The sequence below is a fragment of the Engraulis encrasicolus genome, chromosome 1 (assembly GCF_034702125.1).
Source record: "Engraulis encrasicolus isolate BLACKSEA-1 chromosome 1, IST_EnEncr_1.0, whole genome shotgun sequence".
NCBI lineage: Eukaryota > Metazoa > Chordata > Actinopteri > Clupeiformes > Engraulidae > Engraulis > Engraulis encrasicolus.
The window spans coordinates 20,454,549-20,474,638 of NC_085857.1; the positions used below are offsets into that span (position 1 = coordinate 20,454,549).

The window sequence follows — 20,090 nt, forward strand, 5'->3', positions numbered from 1 at the left end:
TAATGTGCACATCTTTCTCAGGCATCTCCGTTTGAATGTGCATGCTTGCTTGAGGTGTTTGCTTGCTTGTTTTTTGTTTACACGAAACTGTTCAAGAGTCGTGTGTGCGTGCTTGCTTGTCTGGTTGTAGTGTGCGCTTGTTTGCGTGCTCAAGCTATGTTAAGTCGATATCTCAGCCTTTCCACGCTTTCATGCGCAGGTGTTTTCAGAAATCTATGTTTGTACGTGCACTTGCTTACTGGTTGTGAGCTTACTTGTTTGTCGTTTGCCTCCAACAGTGTTACAGCACAGTAGCGGACTACTTTATCACAGTCTTTCTGTGTTTTCATGTGCTTGTGCTTTCTCTGCATGTTTGAGTGTGCTTGCGTAGTTGTTGTTTACCTCAAACTGTGCTACAGTGGTGTAGCTGACTACTGCAATTACTGAGTTTTCACGTGCATGTGTTTTCAGGAATACCCATTTGTATGTGCAATGTATGCTTGTTTACTTGCAGTATGTGTTTGTTTGTTTGTTGGTGTGAGTGTGTTACAGCCATGTTGTGTATGAGTTTGATCATCAAATTCCGTATACAAAACTGACTACTTCAAATGGTTTGTTTAAATCAAATTACTTGTGTCCCAGTCTTTTTTGAGCTTTCATGGCCGAGTGTTTACAGACATATCTGTAAGTGTACCACTAGCTTGCTGCCGAGATTCTTGTCTGTTTGCTGTACATTTCATAGTAGTTGTTTACCTCAAACTGTGTTACGGCGGCGTAGCGGACCTCTCCTGACTGACTTGCATATTTACTCCTGTAGAAGCCTTTCATTTTGTCGTTCAGCTCTCCGACAAAGTCGATCTTCAATGAGCCGGCGCCTGAGGGGACAGGAGAAGTAGAGATGGAGGATGGAGGATGGAGGATGGAGCGGGGGTGAGGTGGGAAGAAAAAAACATGATTAACACAACCAGCCCTCCAACCAACACTGAGGCAAAACTATCATGACAGCTACTAGGGGGGGGGGGGAACCTGCTTGACAACACAATGTCTCTAGAGACCGAAAAAAATCAGAATCAAAATAAAAATCGATCACAGACGTTTGTCTTAACATTACATTTTGTTAACACTCTTATTCACAGCAACTTACAAAAAGCTGCATACAGTGTGTGGGGACAAATGTAGAGATAAAGGATGGAGGAAGGTCGGGAGAGGAAAAAAACCTGATTAACACAACCAGCCATGAACCAACACTGAGGCAAAAACATCATGACAGCTACTGAGAGGGGGAAAAAACACATGCAGCAGGACAACAGGATCTCTCCAGAGAGGAAAATTCAGCCAAAGGAGTTGGGGTTTTTTTGTTATTGTTTTTATTTCATTACAATTTGCAGATGCTCTTAACCAAAGTAACTTACTAAAAGCAACATCCAAAGTGTGAAGAAGAATACAGAGCATCTGTAAAAACGGTTACAAATGGCCTCGGTCACAAGGGATATTTCATTCCGAGTTAACTCTAAAGTAATAAAACTTCATGCAAGCTTTGAAAAACACTTCACAATTCGGAATTCACATGGAATGTAAACTCTGGAACTATTTGAATCTGAATGATTAATTTTCAGTTAAAACCTTCATGTAAACATAGCCAATGACTATATGCTTTACAACAACAAGAGCTCTGAAGAGAAGGGAGAAAAAAAATCATTCAAGGTACCCATTTGTTCGATTGTAGCCTCAAGTGTTTTCACTGTTCGACATGCCATGGACTATTTCAAGACACGTTTTGTTTAATAGTTAATGGTTTCCCCACCGCTATCTATGCAAGGAATCTAAGGCAGCCAGACACAGTTTCAGAGGTCTGCTCGCTTTCTTTACTTTCACATCATCCCCTTGTCATGAGCACCTTGTCAAGAGGAGCCATCGGCCAATGCAACCACACACACACTGCAATTTTTGGTCACTCTTGCAGCAAGAGTGCATCATATCCAGTAAGTGTATTGTGCAGGTTTGTGGTGGACCGAACGAAGCAGCTGGCGTTGGTGATTCTATCAAGATGGTGAATGTGAACGTCTTTTGGCAGCTCACAATTGCACTTGTCCACCAAATTCAAACACTCCACACACAGTCTGTCTCACACACACACACACACACACACACACACACACACACACACACACACACACACACACACACACACACACACACACACACACACACACACACACCACACACACACACACACACACACACACACACACACACACACACACACACACACACACACACACACACACACACACACACACACACACACACACACAGCTAGTCTTGTGAATGTCCCTCTAATGAGGAAATGCCAATGGCAACTGATGAGCTCTGGGTTGACATGGAGCTTGTTGCCATCCACCGCGCTGAAAAGCCCCTCGCTCTACTCGCTGACAGCTCAGACAATGACAGAGGGGGGAGAAGCACACCACACAAAACACACACACTACCCCTACAAATTACAGTGGTGAGTGGAAATTTCCATTCAACCGAAGTGGGAAATCTTTCGATGGCTGTTCAGGTTTTAATAGGAGGTGTGTGTGTGTGTGTGTGTGTGTGTGTGTGTGTGTGTGTGTGTGTGTGTGTGTGTGTGTGTGTGTGTGTGTGTGTGTGTGTGTGTGTGTGTGTGTGTGTGTGTGTGTGCAAAGTGTAGCGGCAGAACTGGTCTCTTACCTTTCTGAAGGGCGGTGGGAAATGACAATGTGACTTTCTCATCCTCGTTCTGATAGTTGAAGCCCGTAGCATTAATTTCTATCAGGGATAAAAAAAAAAGACATAAAACTGGTGAGATTTTGTGGAAAAAGAGTGCAGTAACTTGAAAGCTAAACCATAGCTCTTTTACATACTGAGCATGCAACTTAAAAGTGTAGTCTCATGATTGTTAAAATAATGAAAGCTTTAATTTCAAACATGGAATTAAACACATCAGAGACAAACATTTCTAGAGGTGACAAAAAATATTTGTGCAAGCTCAACAACTGTAAAAGTGATGCCCTTTGGCTTATCGCACATCAAAAAAAACATCCAACACCATCCAGCGCCTCAGACAAAAATCATCATTAGTCATCAAAACCACTAGATTGCGGCGCTTGCACTGCATACATGCAGTAGCCCGGATGAAAAGCATCATACTGCTCTACCCGAGCGACAAAGATGAAATAAAACCCTTTGTTGTGCCGCAACTCACAGTTATTCAAGATAGCACTGACTACGCTCTCATCCGGGCCCTTCCCAAGAGTGACCTTGTGTTGCATAGCTGTGTCACTATGGAGAGATGGAGAGATGGAGAGAGAGAGAGAGAGAGAGAGAGCGAGAGAGAGAGAAGGAGAGAGAGAGAGAGAGAGAAGGAGAGAGAGAGAGAGAGAGAGAGAGAGAGAGAGAGAGAGAGAGAGAGAGAGAGAGAGAGAGAGAGAGAGAGAGAGAGAGAGAGAAAGAAGGAGAGATAGCAAAGGAATAACGCACGAGTGACACTTCGCATCTCCACCCCCCCTCTAACCACCTAAGGCTAAATTATTCCCGAGTCATTGAGCTCCATTTCCAGATTTTGTGCTTCCGCAGACAGACAGACAGCAATGCCGGGACCATCTTGCCAGCACCAGACCTCCATGCACACGTAACTAATTACATGGGGGATGCTAATTGTTTTTGTGGTAAGAGCATCTGTTGATGATGATGATGATGAGGAGGAGGAGGAGGACACTCAACGGCTGTGCCACCATTCGGCCACCTTCACGGCATGGCACGTGACCGGCACGACACAAACACAAACAGGCTCCCTACTTCAATCAGGGCCGCCGAAAGGACAAAGGGGTCAGTTGTCCCGGGCCCAGAATTGGGACCACATTACCAGAGATTCTTTAAGTCTCTACTCTCTCTGACGTTACATTGTTTGTCCTTGCATGTTTGAGTAGGGGGGGATTGTCAGATTGTTTTGTCCCGGGCCCGGCAAAAGCTGTCAGCGACCCTGACTTCAATTAACGCCTCACATTTATACAGGTATGTTTACTTTATTTATTTCTCATTACTAGGGCTGTAACGATACACTCAACTCGCGTTTCGTTTCGCGATTTTTGACCTACGGTTCGATACACCCCACGATTTCTGAAATGTATCTCCATTGAAGTTTGGAAACACTATCACATCAAATCATAAGGTTGTTTTCTGGACTAATGGGTAACAAAACTTTGAAAGGGTGTATCACGATACTGCCTCCTTGTATCACGATACAGTATCGTGACTCTGTGTATCACGATTTCTCGGTTCGATACAATATCGTTACAGCCCTACTCATTACTGCCACTCTCCCCATTTTTCATTTGTTTTCATATTCATTTGTTTACCTTATTCATCATTTATTTATTGGGGCATGCAAACACGACAAACAAAACTGCATGTTGACCTTACTTCCCGTCCCTTCAGTTTAGCGATTAAGTGTGTGTGTGCGTGTGCGTCCGTGTGTGTGTGTGTGCGTGTGTGTTAATGGTAAGCAGCTGTGAGATGCCTGCGAAGGGCAGGTCGCCATGACGCTAGTGCCGCCGCTGCGGCTAATGTTTACCCAGCGACTCACACAGGCCAATGGCGAGACCAATCCAAACAGGAAGACAAGGGTGGTGGGAAAAAATAAAAAAAGGAAAGGAAAAAAAAATAAAAAATCAATGAGGTGCTGATGGAGTCCCTTTTTGTCGGGGGATACAAAACCCCAAGCTAATCAGCGAGGCCTAATCACTGGGAGCTGGGCCCACTGCCTATGATGGCTGACACACTGCCAAAGCATGAAGGCCACTTATTAGCCTAGAGCAGTGATTCTCAAACTGTGGGCAAGGGCCCACTGAAGAGCCCTGAATGTACTCCAAGTGGCCCTTGAATTGAGCATTGTATTGTTTTACTGGGTCAGAGGTGAGCCCCAGACATTTAAAAAAAAAAATTGAGTGGGCACCAAGTTAGAAAAGGTTGGGAAACACTGGCCTGGAGTCCAACTGCACAACTTGTCCTTCATCAACCCACCACCCAACCAACTGGCTTAGTCAAACGGGGTTATCCTGCTGAGAGACAGACAGACAGACAAACAAACAGACACAGACACAGACACAGACACAGACACAGACACAGACAGAGAGACAGAGACAGACACAGACAGACAGACAGACAGACCAACGCAACCGAAAACATAACCTCCTTCGCTGAGGTAGTTATAAGATTTAAGTTTGCCATAAAAAAATAATAATAATCTTGCACTCCCTCCCCATTCTGTGCTTGAGTTACCAAACTCCGAGCATGAAGGCCACCCATTACCCTAGAGCAGTGATTTCCCAAACTATGGGCCGTGGTCCACTGGTGAGCACAGAAGGCAAATCATTTTCTAAGGCCCTGCCGTGGCCCAACGGTGGGGCACTGGGTTGCTACGCCGGCGACACAGGTTCAATTCCGGCCAGGGTCATTTGCCGATCCTTACCCGATTCCTGTCATAATCTCCACTTTCCTATCAATAAAGGCACAAAAGCCCCACAATTTGAAATAATAATAATAATAACGTTGTATAATAATATGTGTGTATGGCCCATTCACCTCTCTCAGAAATTGACCTGATATCACCACTCAAGATCTACAGACCTGAATTACACACCCACCGCCCCCCACACACCCCCACACACAAAGCCACCCAACAGCTGTATGCATCCTACCTTCACACGCACACACACACACACACACACACACACACACACACACACCAAACAGCTGTATGTATCCTACCCTCACACCAGACACAGACACACACACACCACAAGCCAGCCAGGTCACTTACCGTCTCCTCCTTCGGGTGTGAAAGACGCTGTGATGATGTCGATGTCTGCGCAGTTCATCACAATCTGATTCGTTCCCTGTACCACCTGCGGAGAGGATGACAAGTGACAACACCATTAGAATGGGACCAATCATCACTAGCCGAAATAACTAGTGGCTGTTTATCTTACTAGCCAGACACACATTCATCATCAAAGTGGCTAGTGAGTTTTCTTTTCTACCAGCCAAACTGAATTTTCACCAGCATTTGGCTATTTGGCAGGTGCTCATTTAGAGGCCTGGACGGGACAACCAGTTTCTCCCCTGGGTCAGCAACAAGATATCTTAAAGGGACACTGTGCAGGAAATGGTCAAAAAAGGTACTGCAACTATGCTGCTCATTGAAACTGGCTTGCCTATTGCAAAATTCGATCTTTTCATGAAAGTTTACTAAGTAATTAACTAATATTTTCTAGCATGATCCAAGTACAGCCATTTTCGCTGCTAAAAATGGCTATTTCTGGAAATTCAAAATGGCGGACCATGGAGAAGATCCCCCTTTTCACGCATGAGAAGTGCAATTTTTCCAGTGATATTGAATACTTAGAATTTGATGGTGGTGGTAAGTATTCATGAAAAAGGCAACATTAGTGAATGGGCAGCATGAATTCTGGAAATAAACAACTAAAAATCTCACAGAGTGTCCCTTTAAGCATCCAGTCATCCATCCATCGAGCCAGTCAGCCAGCCTGACAGCAAGCAACCCCGCAAACGTCTCCAATGAAACGGCAACCACACCGCACCAGTCTTCACTTGGTTAAGAGGGTAGGGATGCCTTCTAATTCCGTTACCGTGTGTGTGAGTGTGTGTGCGCGCGTGTGCACGTGCATTGTAGCTGTGGAGAGACAAGAGCATGGAGTCGCCCGCAAATGCTGCCAACAAAACCGCACAACTCTTCACTTGGTTAACCGAGGAGAGATGCCTTCTAATTCCATTACGCTAGCTGAGTGTCTGTGTGTGTGTGTGTGTGTGTGTGTGTGTGTGTGTGTGTGTGTGTGTGTGTGTGTGTGTGTGTGTGTGTGTGTGTGTGTGTGTGTGTCATTGAAGGTGTGGAGAGACAAGGACATAGAGAAGCCAAGAAACTGCAAGGAGCCCGCAAATGCTGCCAATAAAACCGCAACGAACGTACCATTCGTCACTAGGTTGAGCTAGGGGAGATGCCATCTAATTCCATTACTCTAGCTGTGGAGTGTGTGTGTGTATGTTTCTGTTTGTGTCTGTATGTGTGCGTGCGTCATTGTAGGTGTGGAGAGACGAGAACATGGAGAAGCCAAGAAACGTCAGGGCGCCCTCAAATGCCGCCAGCCAGCCTCTGAAACACCTCCAAGCCCACCGCAGCACTCCACACTTGCATGGAATTGGGAACTGTGTGCGACTGTGTGTGTGTGTGTGTGTGTGTTACTGTGTGTTTGTGTGTGTGTTATTTCTGTTTGCGGGTATGCGGGTCTGTGTGTACCCGTGTGCGTTTGTCATTGTTGGCTTCTCCATGTTCTCATCTCTCCACACCTACAAACGGCAGGGCGCCCTCAAACACCGCCGCCAGTCAGCCAGCCAGCCAGCCAGCCAGCCAGCCAACCAACCAAGCCAACCTCCGCAACACCTCCAAACCCACCGAGGCACAGCACTCCACACTTGGTGAAGCGAGGCCAATTACTCCGCATCGGATATTAAGAGAGCTGCTACTGACGTGAGGTGACGAGGCGTGCCAACTGCTGACACTGTGGTATGCATGTATGTAGTATGCCTCAGTACGCAGCTGGCACCGTGGGCACCCGACACTGTAGCTGTGGTGGTGGTGGTGGTGGTGGTGGTGTGTTTGTGTGGGGGGGTGCACAGCGCACTGTACTGAAGGTGTGGAGAGACAAGGACTTCAGGGAAGTTAACGGCGGGGTCAATGGATAGCCATGGGAGGAGTGTGTGTGTGTGTGTGGGGGGCTGGAGCGAGTATTTGTGGGGTATGGATGCCAAGGAGGATGCTCTCTGACTTTCTGTAGCTGTGTGAGTGTGTGTGTGTGTGTGGGGGGGGGGTGCACACTGTACCGAACGTGTGGAGAGACAAGGACTTCAGGGAAGTCAACAGCAGGTCAATGGATAGCCATGGGGTGAGTGTGTGTGTGTGTGTGTGTGTGTTGGGGGGGGGGGGGGTATTCAGGGGTATGGATGCCAAGGAGTGATGCCCTCTGACTTTCTGAAACTGTGTGTGTGTGGGGGGGGGGTGTTGGGAGGTCAGGAGAGACAAGAGCTTAAGAGAGGCCAAAAACAACGCAGACTAATGGCTAACTGAAGGGACATAGACATGTACATGCCAAGGAGGCATGCCTTCTGACTCAGGGACTTTAGCTGTTGGCTTTGTGGCCCAGGCAGAATGGACTGTTGTAGGTGAAGACAGGAGCGAACGATGAAAACGAGGGGTGAATGATCAGCTAGGAGTTGGGGTCGGGGGGGTACCCCCTAACTGTGGAGAGACATGGACATGCCAAGAAGAGATTCCTTCCAAGTTACTGTTGCTGTGTGTGTGTGTGTGTCTGTGTGTCTGTGTGTCTGTGTGTGTGTGTGTGTGTGTGTGTGTGTGTGTGTGTGTGTGTGTGTGTGTGTGTGTGTTGTATTGTAGGTGTGGAAAGAAAAGAACATGGAGTAGCCAGCAAACATCAGGGGGGGGGGGTTAAGTGAAGGTGCAGAGACACACAGACATGGATGGAAAGAGAATCTTCCAACTATTATCTATCTTTCTATTATCTTCGACTAGCCAACGACAACAAAGGCACATAGGAGGAGGCAACATCGACGTGTGTGCGTGTGTGTGTGTGTGTAGTACGGGGGGGGGGTGATCTCAGTGGATCAAGAACTTGCGAATTAGAATGGTGAACACCGATGTGATGAGAGTAAGTTGTATCCGCCAAGCATCGATGCCCATCATCAAGGAGCTGAAACCACACTCATGTTTGACCTGCTCCCTCCTGCCGCTTCATTTGGTTGACTTTGTTCACATGCTGTCGAGGCAAGTGTTCTTTCAAAGTCAATTCAGTGGTTCATTGATTCGCAAGAGAATCAGTCAAGCGCACTTCTGAATTCGATTTGCCACCCTCCATACCACGACACTAAGCACATTTTCAGGAAAAGAGCAATCTCCCTGGAGGTTAAATGAGAGCAGCAAAGACGAGAACTAAGTTACTGTTGCTTTGAGTTCCTCAATAACTTAACTGAGAAGGAAAATTAAGTTTGAGTTACAAACTAATAGTATGTTTTCAACACAAAAGGGGTTCCACGCGCTTCTGTTTTTTCATCTGGTGCATCAACGGGAGGGAGGCAGGTAATCTTGAACGAAGAGAAAACACCGGAGCAGCTCAGGTGGGATGCTTTTCTTTTTAATTCAAGTGCACAACATGTTAGGGAATAACGTTTCGATGGCAAGCCATCTTCACAGTCTATGTAGTAAGTTATGTTTTATTGTTTGATTTCAACATAGACAAGTTGAGTAAAGATGCCCTCTTATTTGGACTACCACACACTTGGAACAACCAAAGAGGAAAAGTGATGTAGTTTTCGATAACTGGTCAGAGGAGGACAAACCAAGTTAGAGCAACAAACTAATAGCGCTTGTCAGCTGTTTGCTTAGACACGGACAGGCCCAGGAGAGATGCCTTGTCATTGAGGACAGCCAAACATTAAGGACAACCAAAGAAGAGATCTTGTGTTCTTTTAGCTCAGGAGTCTTAGAACCAGTACCGGTTGGAGCAGTGGTTCTCAACCTTTTGTTGAACAAACGCCCCCTTGACCTCATCATAAGCATCCCAACGCCCCCTCGACCTCATAATAAAATACCGCACCCCCTTCAGTATTCATGTCCCCATTAGTGCAGGGGGACATTCTGGTGTGTGTTCATAGTACGGCCCTCAGAGGACGTTTGCAGCCCTCGGATGAATTTGAAGTGGCCCCTCAAATGAAAAAAGGCTCAAATGAAAAAAGGCTCCCCAACCCTGCTGTAGAGCTACAATTGAAAAACACTGAGTCAGAACAACATACTACCAACAAGCGGTTTGCTCCTGCTACTTTATTTCTCCTCTGCTACTTTATACTGCACCCTTCCATTTAGGGATGCACCGATACCGATACTGGTATCGGTATCGGCTCCCGATACTGCTCATTATACTCGTACTCGTCAAGCACTTGCAGATACCAGCTATGAGTACTACTATTACTCAAAACAATGCAAAATCTTGTCATGTTCTGTGGACTTGAAATCAGCATGGAAAAAATGCCACCTCATACATTTATTAACATTTACATCTAAATTAAAAATATTATATATAAATATATATAATTAAAAATTATAAAAATATCACAGGTGGAAAAAAACAAGGCCATGCATTTATTTTCATTGTATTTTGGTGGTAAAAGGTATCGGTATCGGTACTCGGTATCGGCAAGTACACACATTAATGTACTCGTACTTGTATCGGTTTTCAAAAAAGTGGTATCGGTGCATCCCTACTTCCATTGCAGCAGCGTGGGGAAATAAATATGCCCTCCCAGACAGGAAGCATTTCCAGCCAAAATACACAATAAGTAACAAAAAAAAAAAACATACAATAGTCCCGCCGCCACCGCTGCCCAGACCCAGTAATGCGCATTCTAGTCACGTCAGGCTGAAGCCGACCAGGAAAAGGGCACCGCTGTATCCTGGGGCCTGGCGTTGTTGTGGTTTGCAGACTGCATGGCCGTCTGTGTGTGTGTGTGTCTGTCTGTGTCTCTCCCTGTCTCTCTCATTCTCTACCGTCTGTGTCTGTTGTGGTGATTTTGTAGAATACATGGGCGTCTGTGTCTCTCTCTCTCTCTCTCTCTCTCTCTCTCTCTCTCTCTCTCTCTCTCTCTCTCTCTCTCTCTCTCTCTCTCTCTCTCTCTCTCTCTCTCTCTCTCTCTCTCTTCTCTCTCTCTCTCTCTCTCTCTCTCTCTCTCTCTCTCTCTCTCTCTCTCTCTCTCTCTCTCTCTCTCTCTCTCTCTCTCTCTCTCTCTCTCTCTCTCTCTCTCTCTCTCTCTCTCTCTCTCTCTCTCTCTCTCTCTCTCTCTCTCTCAGAGGTACGTCTGTGGTGGTCAGCCGTGTATGCCCATTGCTCATCACCAGCCCAGTCTCCAGGACGCGGAGCCCAACTGAGGGGGCGTGTAATGCACCATGACAGCCAGGGGATGAGGGGAAAGCTTGGAGATCCTGTCTGTGGGACAGAGGACCTGATTGACTGGACAACCTTCCAGCTGCAGCTTCAAAACATATTTGAGTTCAAGAGCAGTGCGATACCAAGTGTAGTGATCTAATCTCAAAACACGTTTTATTCTTCTGGAAGGTTCTGTCACTGCACATTTTTCAGCTGCAGGACCCAAGAGATCCCTGAGGTAATGTGACCCGGGCTCTGATTACCGCGGTCCTTTGGCAGTACATGAGGTCGAAATGCAAGTTTCAGAAAAAAAACACAACTTTGACATTTAGCCATTCATCTATAATTAACTATAAAATGGCTGTTTGGTGTACAAGAGCTTTTAATTACAGTGGATCTAGATTGGGTTGACTTACACTTGCAAATACAGTACTATTCAATAGGGATAACCATTTTACAAAAAAAAAACCTAACGCGCTAAGGTAAATTAAACTACATATTCTCCGAAACCACAAAGCAGCAGCAAACTAATGAAATGGAGCCATGTGCCATGGGTAGCCGGTGTTTTGTAGATATGCACAACCCGTCAAGCCAACCTACCAAGCCATTAGGCCTACAACGCATGTCAACACGCCAAAGGGATAGGGATAGGGATAGGGTTTGGGCTATGTCAACAGCCTAATTGGTTGCTCAGTTCGATGAAGCAGCCCATTTCTGCAGAGCACTGGCACGGCACCTGGTGTAACCCTCGTGTACAGGGTGCAGATTGCCCAGGAGCAACCCAGCCCCCCTGCGGCTACCGCCATCTGGTTCACCCAGGGTTGCTCAGCAGTTTTTTAGGGCTCAGATGCCACCTACGCAGAGAGCAGGCTACCTGCACAGCAACCTCACCTCACATTCCTCGGTAAACCAACAAACAAATGACAGAGCCACAGACATGCATTTCAGGAAGCCGTGGGTTGCCCCATCTAACCCTGTTTGATGACCAGGAGCTTCCCGAATCTCTTGCCATCTGGCCAATCCAGCCTCACCTCATCCCTTGGTAATAGAGGAAGAGGAGCACTGTGCATGCACTGCACAATAAGACTTCACAATTTGGGGAGCACAGCATTAAAGCACCTATAACATACTGTGCATGGGGAGCCAGGTTCGAGTCACACTGACCTGGGTAATAGCCCAGTCCTAACCAGTCTGTCTCTCCCAGTCTCTATCTTTGACTGCCCTGTCCCAAAAAAAGACTAAAAGGTAATACAATATATATATGCAATATAAAAAGACTAAGACTAATGCTAATGCACCACATTGGTGCAAGGTAAACTAGGTCTCTCTCCATTTCTGGTTTAGTCCAGCTCAGGTTATGGTTAGACCACCAAGCTCACCTATTTTGGTCGACATTGACAGAAAGATCAGCACCATCATGCATGCACACTGCAGATAGACCAGTTTATGTTCATGCACCCCTTCACATGCTGCAAGAGAAACTAGGGTATGTCCTGTCCTCTTTCTGGTCTCGGTTCAGGTCATGGTCATCGTGGTTTGAAAACCAAGCACACCACCAGCTTTGGTCCGTAACTGAGAACTTGTGATTCATACTTCATACAGAGGACAATATTAGGTATGCACCAATACCACTTTTTTGAAAACCGATACAAGTATGAGTACATTAATGTGTGTACTTGTCGATACCGAGTACCGATACTGATACCTTTTACCACCAAAATACAATGAAAATAAATGCATGGCCTTGTTTTTTTCCACCTGTGATATTTTTATTGTCCATTTCCATGTATATTTAAATGTTAGTAAATGTATAAGGGGGCACTTTTTCCCATGCTGCTTTCAAGTCCACAGAACGTGACAAGATTTTGCATTGTTTTGTGTAATGGCAGTATCGTTTCTGGTATCGGCAAGTGCTTGACGCGTACGAGTACGAGTATAATGAGCAGTATCGGGTGCCGATACCGATCCCAGTATCGGTATGGGTGCATCGGCCCCTAGACAATATGGTTGATTATTTCTTAGCGGCTGCTCGCTCATGCAGCATTCTGCATGCGACAACCATTTGGCATAGGCCAACTCAAACAGTTGTTACAAGTCAAACAACAACTTGGCTACCTGGATAGACTAATTGTGTATACATTTTAGTCACAATATTATGAACTCAAATCTCAAAAATAAATGAGTAAAGAAGCACTCATCACATTTCTTTTTTTTTAATTTTTTAAATTAGACGACAAGGTGTTGAGCACGCTTCCTGATCCTTCACAATATTATGCACCACCAGAGTGGGCCCCATAATCCACCATTTTGTTGTTTATCTGAAACAAAAGCTAAAACTTAAATACTGTTTATCCGCAATTTACAGTTATAAGGTTATGGATATTTTTGGATTTTGGATGCTTTCCAAGGTCTTCTTTCCCAATAAAAATTGAAGGCCGAATGCTCTGCTAACACTAGGTAAAATTAAACAAGTCTTGATGTCGTAATTAAGACGGTCCAATCCAGATACAATTTGTTGCAGAAAAAAAATGAAATTACAAAAAGAATAAGAAACGTAAAGAATTAAAGATGAAAAGGAAATAGTGTAAGTAGTAGTGTAAAAAAAATAAAAAAGGGAAAGTCTTGTGTCAAAGCAAATCTGCTCGAAGGAAGTGTCTCACTAACCCGCACCCCATTTCATGCAAAAGTTACAAAGGGTTACAAAATCTCTTTGCAAGACAGAATCCAGGCTGCAACACATCAGTAGTGGTGCATTTGTAGCATGCAAGGCAAGGCAAGTGTATTTGTATAGCACATTTCATACACAGATGAATTTAGAAGTGAGTCGCAAAAAATAAAAGTAAAAGAAGAAAAAAAGAAATGGAGAAAGAAAAGCATAAACTATAAGAATCAAAAGGAAAGTAGAACATTATTAATAAGACACTAAATAATTAGAATCAAAGAATTAAAAAAAAAAGAAAGAATTAAATACTTTGACGAACCCTTTGCACCCTTTGACCCGATGCTGTGAAGCCCCACACAGCAGGTAGGCTGGCTGGGCTGGCAACAACATTTGGCTCCTGCTAAATAGCTTCCATTAAAAATAACAAGTTGTAGCTCTATAAAAACCCCACAGCTAATTCTACTGCATCCCTCCACCTCCCCAGACCCTCACCCTCACTCACGCATGCAATCTACGGCAGTGGCTGGAGAGCACTTTAGTTAGCATGGTGGGAAAGCTCTGTGTTTTGGAAACTCAAGCTGGCCTTTCAGGATCTAAATGGGGTTTGTTGTGGCTCTGGATGTGGGACCTTTTAGACTACCGTAGATGTTTATAGCTGGGTATTTTGATATTGGGATATTTCTTCCTTTCCGGCATTTTCCATCATAACTCCGTTCACACTCAGTCATTGAGTCTGCAAATATGCTGCAAAGTGGCACCATAACAGAGTCTCTAATTTTCTCGGTTTACATGCCAACGCAAATCTGAGCTTTCACAAATGTCCACTCTTGTTGTCAGGGGCAACATCTGCACTTGTTTTGTAAATGAAAGGCACAAAGTCTGTTTTGTTGTTTTTTTTTTAATACCCATGCATTTATAAACAGGGGCCTTAGATGTGACGTAGAGGGCCACGTCATGAGACCTGAGCCCCGCTGTACCAGAGAGAGTAGAGAGAAAGAGGTTCCATTGGCCCATTGTTTCCGGGTTCTATTATTGCCCCCCTTAGGCAGACCTAAGGACTGTTCTATTCATTGTAGGAGCATTATGACACGCCCCTTTAGGCAGACCGGAACCTGGTCGCGTTAGGTGCCCATAGCAACCTATTACATTGGCATATCTCTATATCCTTAAAGAATCTCTGATGCCGTGTTGTGCTGAGCAGGAATCTCTGGCTGTACTATGGAGCACTGTGGCGCACACTTCATTTTCCAGCCCCTGTTTTATTTTCCCACCCTCTTCATTTTCTCTCCTCTCCATCCATCATAGCTATCTCTCTCGCTCTGTCTCTTTTCTCTTAATGGCTTATATTTACTCTCCCTTTCACTCCAACAGTTTTATTTGCTCACTCTCGCTAACACTCTCCTTCTCACTTTCTGTGTGTGTGTGTATATTAGTGTGCATAGATGTGTTCGTGTGTGTGTGTGTGTGTGTGTGTGTGTGTGTGTGTGTGTAGTCCAATTCCGCCAGTGATATTCATAGACTGTGGCGTTGTGGAGGCCATAGCTAATTTAACGGTCCAGTGGCCGGCCAGCTAGCCTGACGTGATGAAGGCAGTGGCGGGGTGGACCGTGAGCTCTGCAGAGCAAGCAAATTCTCTTTATTTTTTCTTGAAAGGAGGAGGAGGAGGAGGTGGTGGTGGTGGCAATCGGGGAAGCTAGCAGGGGCGGGACAAAGGGGCCAGTTGTCCCTGGCCCAGGAAGATGCGTGGCCCAGAATCAAGTTCTCCTTGCCGTGTATGTATGAAGGGGGGGGGGGTTCAGATGACTTTGTCCTGGGCCCAAACAAAGCCGTCAGCGGCCCTGGTGGTGATGACTACTGCAATAGAACATTATATGTGATTTGTGGCAAGCCCTAGGCTAAGGTTTCCTGGGAGGGCAGGAGGAGCGCACATTAGACTGGGGAGGTGGGTCACCCTGTTACGGCAATCTCAGATTTACAGCCGCCTTAGAGGAGTTGAGGAGCACTTTGGTGATGAGAGACAAATCGGACTTCAATGACTGGCTACCACTTCCAAGTAGGGGGGGGACATAGAAAAAGAGTCATTGAGGGACATAAAATTCACGACAAGCAAAAGAGGGAGTGATGACTTCTCATACCCATGACTGATGTTTTGGGCCTCTGAACTCCAAAGCCTGTCGCACTTACCACACACAGAGAGCAGAGGTGATGATTACTTGTGGAGACCGTTTGCTTTGTGGACTAACCCGTCATTAGTTGCCTAGGTTTCCCCACACTCACCCGCTCCTCCTCCATCCTCCTGACGCGGGCTCCAGAGATTTTCCACTAACGATGACACCTAATTTGCACCTACAATGCTATTTCATCACCAGTGGTGTCAAATCCTTCCTTCATAAAGTAGAAAAATGTAAAAAGTCAATGTAAGAGTATAGTAAAAGTATTCTTACTCCAACCATTTCATCCAAATTACATGCAAGAAAAAGGATGGGTAGTTTTGCATGTCATTAGTGGTATATCCTTCAGAAAATAAAAACAATTCACACTCTAGCTAATGAGATTTCTTGTGTTCGCAAATGCAGACAAAATATACATGACACTTGATTGGTATCCATAAGGGTTTTTGTTCCGTTCATGATCAGGGTGTCAATATTCCCTTCAGAAAAAAAAGTGCTTTCCTAAATGTTTATATTCTATTCTAATACCGGCAATGATCATATCAATTCTACAAGATGGGCCAGAAAGGGTAGTCCTAGTAGTGCCATTGCATATGTGTAAGTAAGCAAATATGAAGACAAAATACATCGTATTGCTTTGTAAAAACCAGGACCTCTGCGAATGATTCTCAAGGTTTGAATAGGTAGTCAGGCGCTTGGTGCTTATCAGCATTTTATTGGCAATTTTCTGAAGAAGCTGGTCCTAATGATTAAACGAATTACACAGGTAAGAACAGCCAAACCAGTCACACTGGCTGCATTAAATGCCAAGGACAAATTAAATACATGAGACGACGAGGTTTTGTTTCCACAAGAGACTGACACCTTTGCTAATGATATGACCATGGTTTGAATAGGCGGTCAGCTGCCGTCTGGATATTACGGCACGGTGGTTATTAGCAATGGGAAGGAAGCGCATCGCTGCAGTGATAGCGAAGGCATCAGATAGCACTTAGAGACCTCTCAGGTTTGCTGGGACCCAAACAGCTACACTCAGGGAAGCCGACAGGGGGGGGGGGGGGCAAAGGGGTCAGTTGTCCCAGGCCCAGGGAGAAAGGGGGGCCCACATTTGGGTCCTCAATACATTATATGTATTAGGTAGGGAGCCTTTTTAGGTGATTTTGTGCCGGGCCTGGCCAAAGCTGTCAGCGGCCCTGCCTACACTCATCCATACAGAGAGAGAGAGAGAGAGAGAGAGAGAGAGAGAGAGAGAGAGAAGAGAAAGAAAACGAAAAGAGACAAAAAGAGACCGAAAATCCTGCGTACCAGGAGGGAGAGAGTGAGACAGACGGGCAGAGCAGTTTGATATCTGCAATGCATTCTGGGAATTTGATCCTGAAGAGCACCAACAACAAACAAACACACACAGAATCAAGACACACATGCAAACTTACAAATGCACACATACTCACACTCGAGACATGCTTACACACTAACAGAGTGTGAACACACACACACACACACACACAAACTTACAAAGCGCGCAAGCACGCACGCACACAAACGCACAAATTCAAAAGTCCCCACAGCAAGGCTGTCATGAGACCTAAACGGGACACTGGAAAGGGCCCTAAGGAGGAGAAGAGGATGTACTGTAAGAGACTTTCCGACAACCAGCTGATACAGAGGCATTGTATTACAAGAACTGAGAATGCCCTACCCCTATGCAAGACATGAGCAAACGTGATGATGCAAGCAAGGCATACAGCATGCATATAAAAGAAACCACGTACGGACAATGAAAACGGCATTGCTGCTTCTTCAATGGCGTTTTTGTATTCTTTTCAAGTGTCACTTTGGGGTTAACCTTTCTGGCTTTACAAAACTATAGGTGACAGGGTCCATGTACACACTCCATTCGGACAATGAAACTGCAATGCCTTTTTTAATGGCCGGTTATTTTTTCAAAGTGCCACTTTGGGGTTAACCTTTCTAACTATAGCTTTCCTGTGTCAGCAAACAACGCCCTTTGGTGTAAAAACCCTGATCGACAGTCTACCCCCCCACACACCTCCTTGTATGTGGCAGTTTGTAAAAGTGTGTCAAACCTCAATACCAAACTAAAGCTACCTAATGCTCTGCAAGCATGCAAATCGTTTTGTTCTTTTTTTTGCATAGGCGCTCTGTGTGAGTCTGCAGTAGCAGCAAGACCAGCACTCCCTTTTCTGTCCATTGACTTTAGATTAGTTCCATGGAGTTTATACAGACACAAAAGTGATGCACAAAGCCTGACAGCAAAAAAACAAACAGGCGCGCTTCCCATTTGGCGCATGCTTGTCAAAAAGACAACATAATGAGACGGCGAACACGTTTGACACAGCGGTGACTGAAGCAGCTGCAAGTCACAAAGGTCACAGCACATGTCAGCAATGGAGACACAGCAGTGTTGTTGAATAAACCTCAAAAGCAGCAGATTTAAACTTGTTATATTTCCATGCTCCCTCCTGAATTTGACACTTGGTGTAACCTGATGCACTGTCACCATGGTCTGGCACAAATGACAAATGACACAGCAAACACAAGGGGGATATTTCCTCAAAACTGTCTGCACAAGTAGCTTTATGCTTTGCATGAGTTCGCACTTGAATAAACAATTGCGAGGCGTAAGCGATTAAGCAAATCTCTAAGGTCGCATCAAAACGTGATCATGAATTGCTTGCTTGGGAGAGGGACACTACACTCCGCTTCTGCTAGTAGAATTCCATAATATTATGGCAGCATAGTTTTTCTTTTCTAGGTCTGAGGTGGCCCCTTACAATCTTCCAAGTCAAACTAGTCTGGATGTGTGTGTACCAATGTAATGTTCTTGAAAACCCTCTCACTGTGCATCGTAAATCAAACACATGCAATTCACACATAACCTTTGTACAAATAAACTACTTTGATTTGAGTCGTTGGGAGGGACGTATCCGCGCATATTTCACACTATCAGAAATAACTTCAGTTGGCGAGCCCACAACTGGTGACTGATGTGAACTTGCTACTAACCTCGTCTCGGCTATGAATTATATTGCACTAAGACAGTCGTCTGCGATAGGGCACACACACTACTACAACAAATGATATTTTGTCATCTCGGCGAATAGTTGTTCACTAGACACATTCGTTGGCTCGTAAGGATATTGTGTAGAACTAACATTATATTGCACGGGCACCCTACAACAGTCACATTTGACAAGCTAGAAATAGTGCCATGCTAACCGTAGCCTACACGAACAGCTCAATTGGTAGCTAATGTTAGCTCACCCTGGCTAGCAAACGCGGCAATTCAGCCTAGATAGTTAGCTTGCTCGCTAGGTATCTTAGGACGTGGTCTTCGCGTGCATTTCGCATGCCAAGGCACTGTGTAACATTAACCTGGAGGAACTTATTTGCGTCTTTTTTCAGTGAGACTTACCTCAATCCGTGCCTCCAGCTTGCCCTCGAAAGTGAAGTCGATTAAGTCGGGCTTCAGGCACAACCCATAGTTGACAGGGTAGACGTCAGTGGGCAACCGTACGAAAGGCCTTCTCTCAGGCATAGTGATTATATTTTGGATGGTAGCGTTTGCAGAAGCGGTGCTGAATTTTACTTTGAATTTGAATGATCTCGAGTTTAGAAATGCAGGCTTCGAAAACAAATTCGGACCTCGGGGAATGACTTGCTTAACGAATGACAGCGAAACCCGACGGCTCAGAAGCAGCAACATAAAATCTTCTGTAATGCTGCTAGCTAACTATCCGTCCACCCCTCTCACTTCAGTTCCTTCGAAACAACTAGATGAGTACGTGCGCGCCACTACAAGGAAATTACGTCACTGCGTTGAAGTGGCCCGTGGCTGGTCAGTTATTTTTTTTAATCTAAAATATTTTGACAAATTATTCTCATACTTTTGTATATCAAATCATATCCTTAATATGCATATATGTATTTGGTCAGGTGTGTGTAGCGTGTGAGATAAATTATAAATTGCTTAGAAAATGTTTGTAACCAATACAATTCTTAAAATAAACCATATTTCTGAGATTTCCCAATCTATTTATCAAAGTCTGAATTCTGATCTCTAATATTGTAATCAATGTAACAGCATCCAATATAAATTGAATACACTGATACATAACCCTAGATGTAACATTTTGTTTATTCTAAAGATCTGTAATGTTGCAGAATAGCAAATAATTAGCCATTTTTGAGACTTGTACCAGAAGAGTCACCTCGCTCACAAATTAG

The 20,090-nt window shown here is 45.0% G+C and overlaps 1 protein-coding gene across 1 annotated transcript in view; it reads right to left on the reverse strand.

Annotated features, from left to right (window-relative positions):
* Nucleotides 1-19,647, reverse strand: part of npepps (aminopeptidase puromycin sensitive) — a 73,529-nt gene extending 53,882 nt beyond the window's left edge. Inside the window, exons 1-4 of the mRNA XM_063198731.1 lie at nt 19,279-19,647; nt 5,822-5,906; nt 2,692-2,769; nt 733-854 (exon numbers count right to left, since the gene is read on the reverse strand). Coding sequence (XP_063054801.1) covers nt 733-854; nt 2,692-2,769; nt 5,822-5,906; nt 19,279-19,569 — 576 coding nt within the window. The 5' untranslated portion in view covers nt 19,570-19,647. The remainder of the gene's footprint in view (nt 1-732; nt 855-2,691; nt 2,770-5,821; nt 5,907-19,278) is intronic.
* Nucleotides 19,648-20,090: the final 443 nt, after the last annotated feature.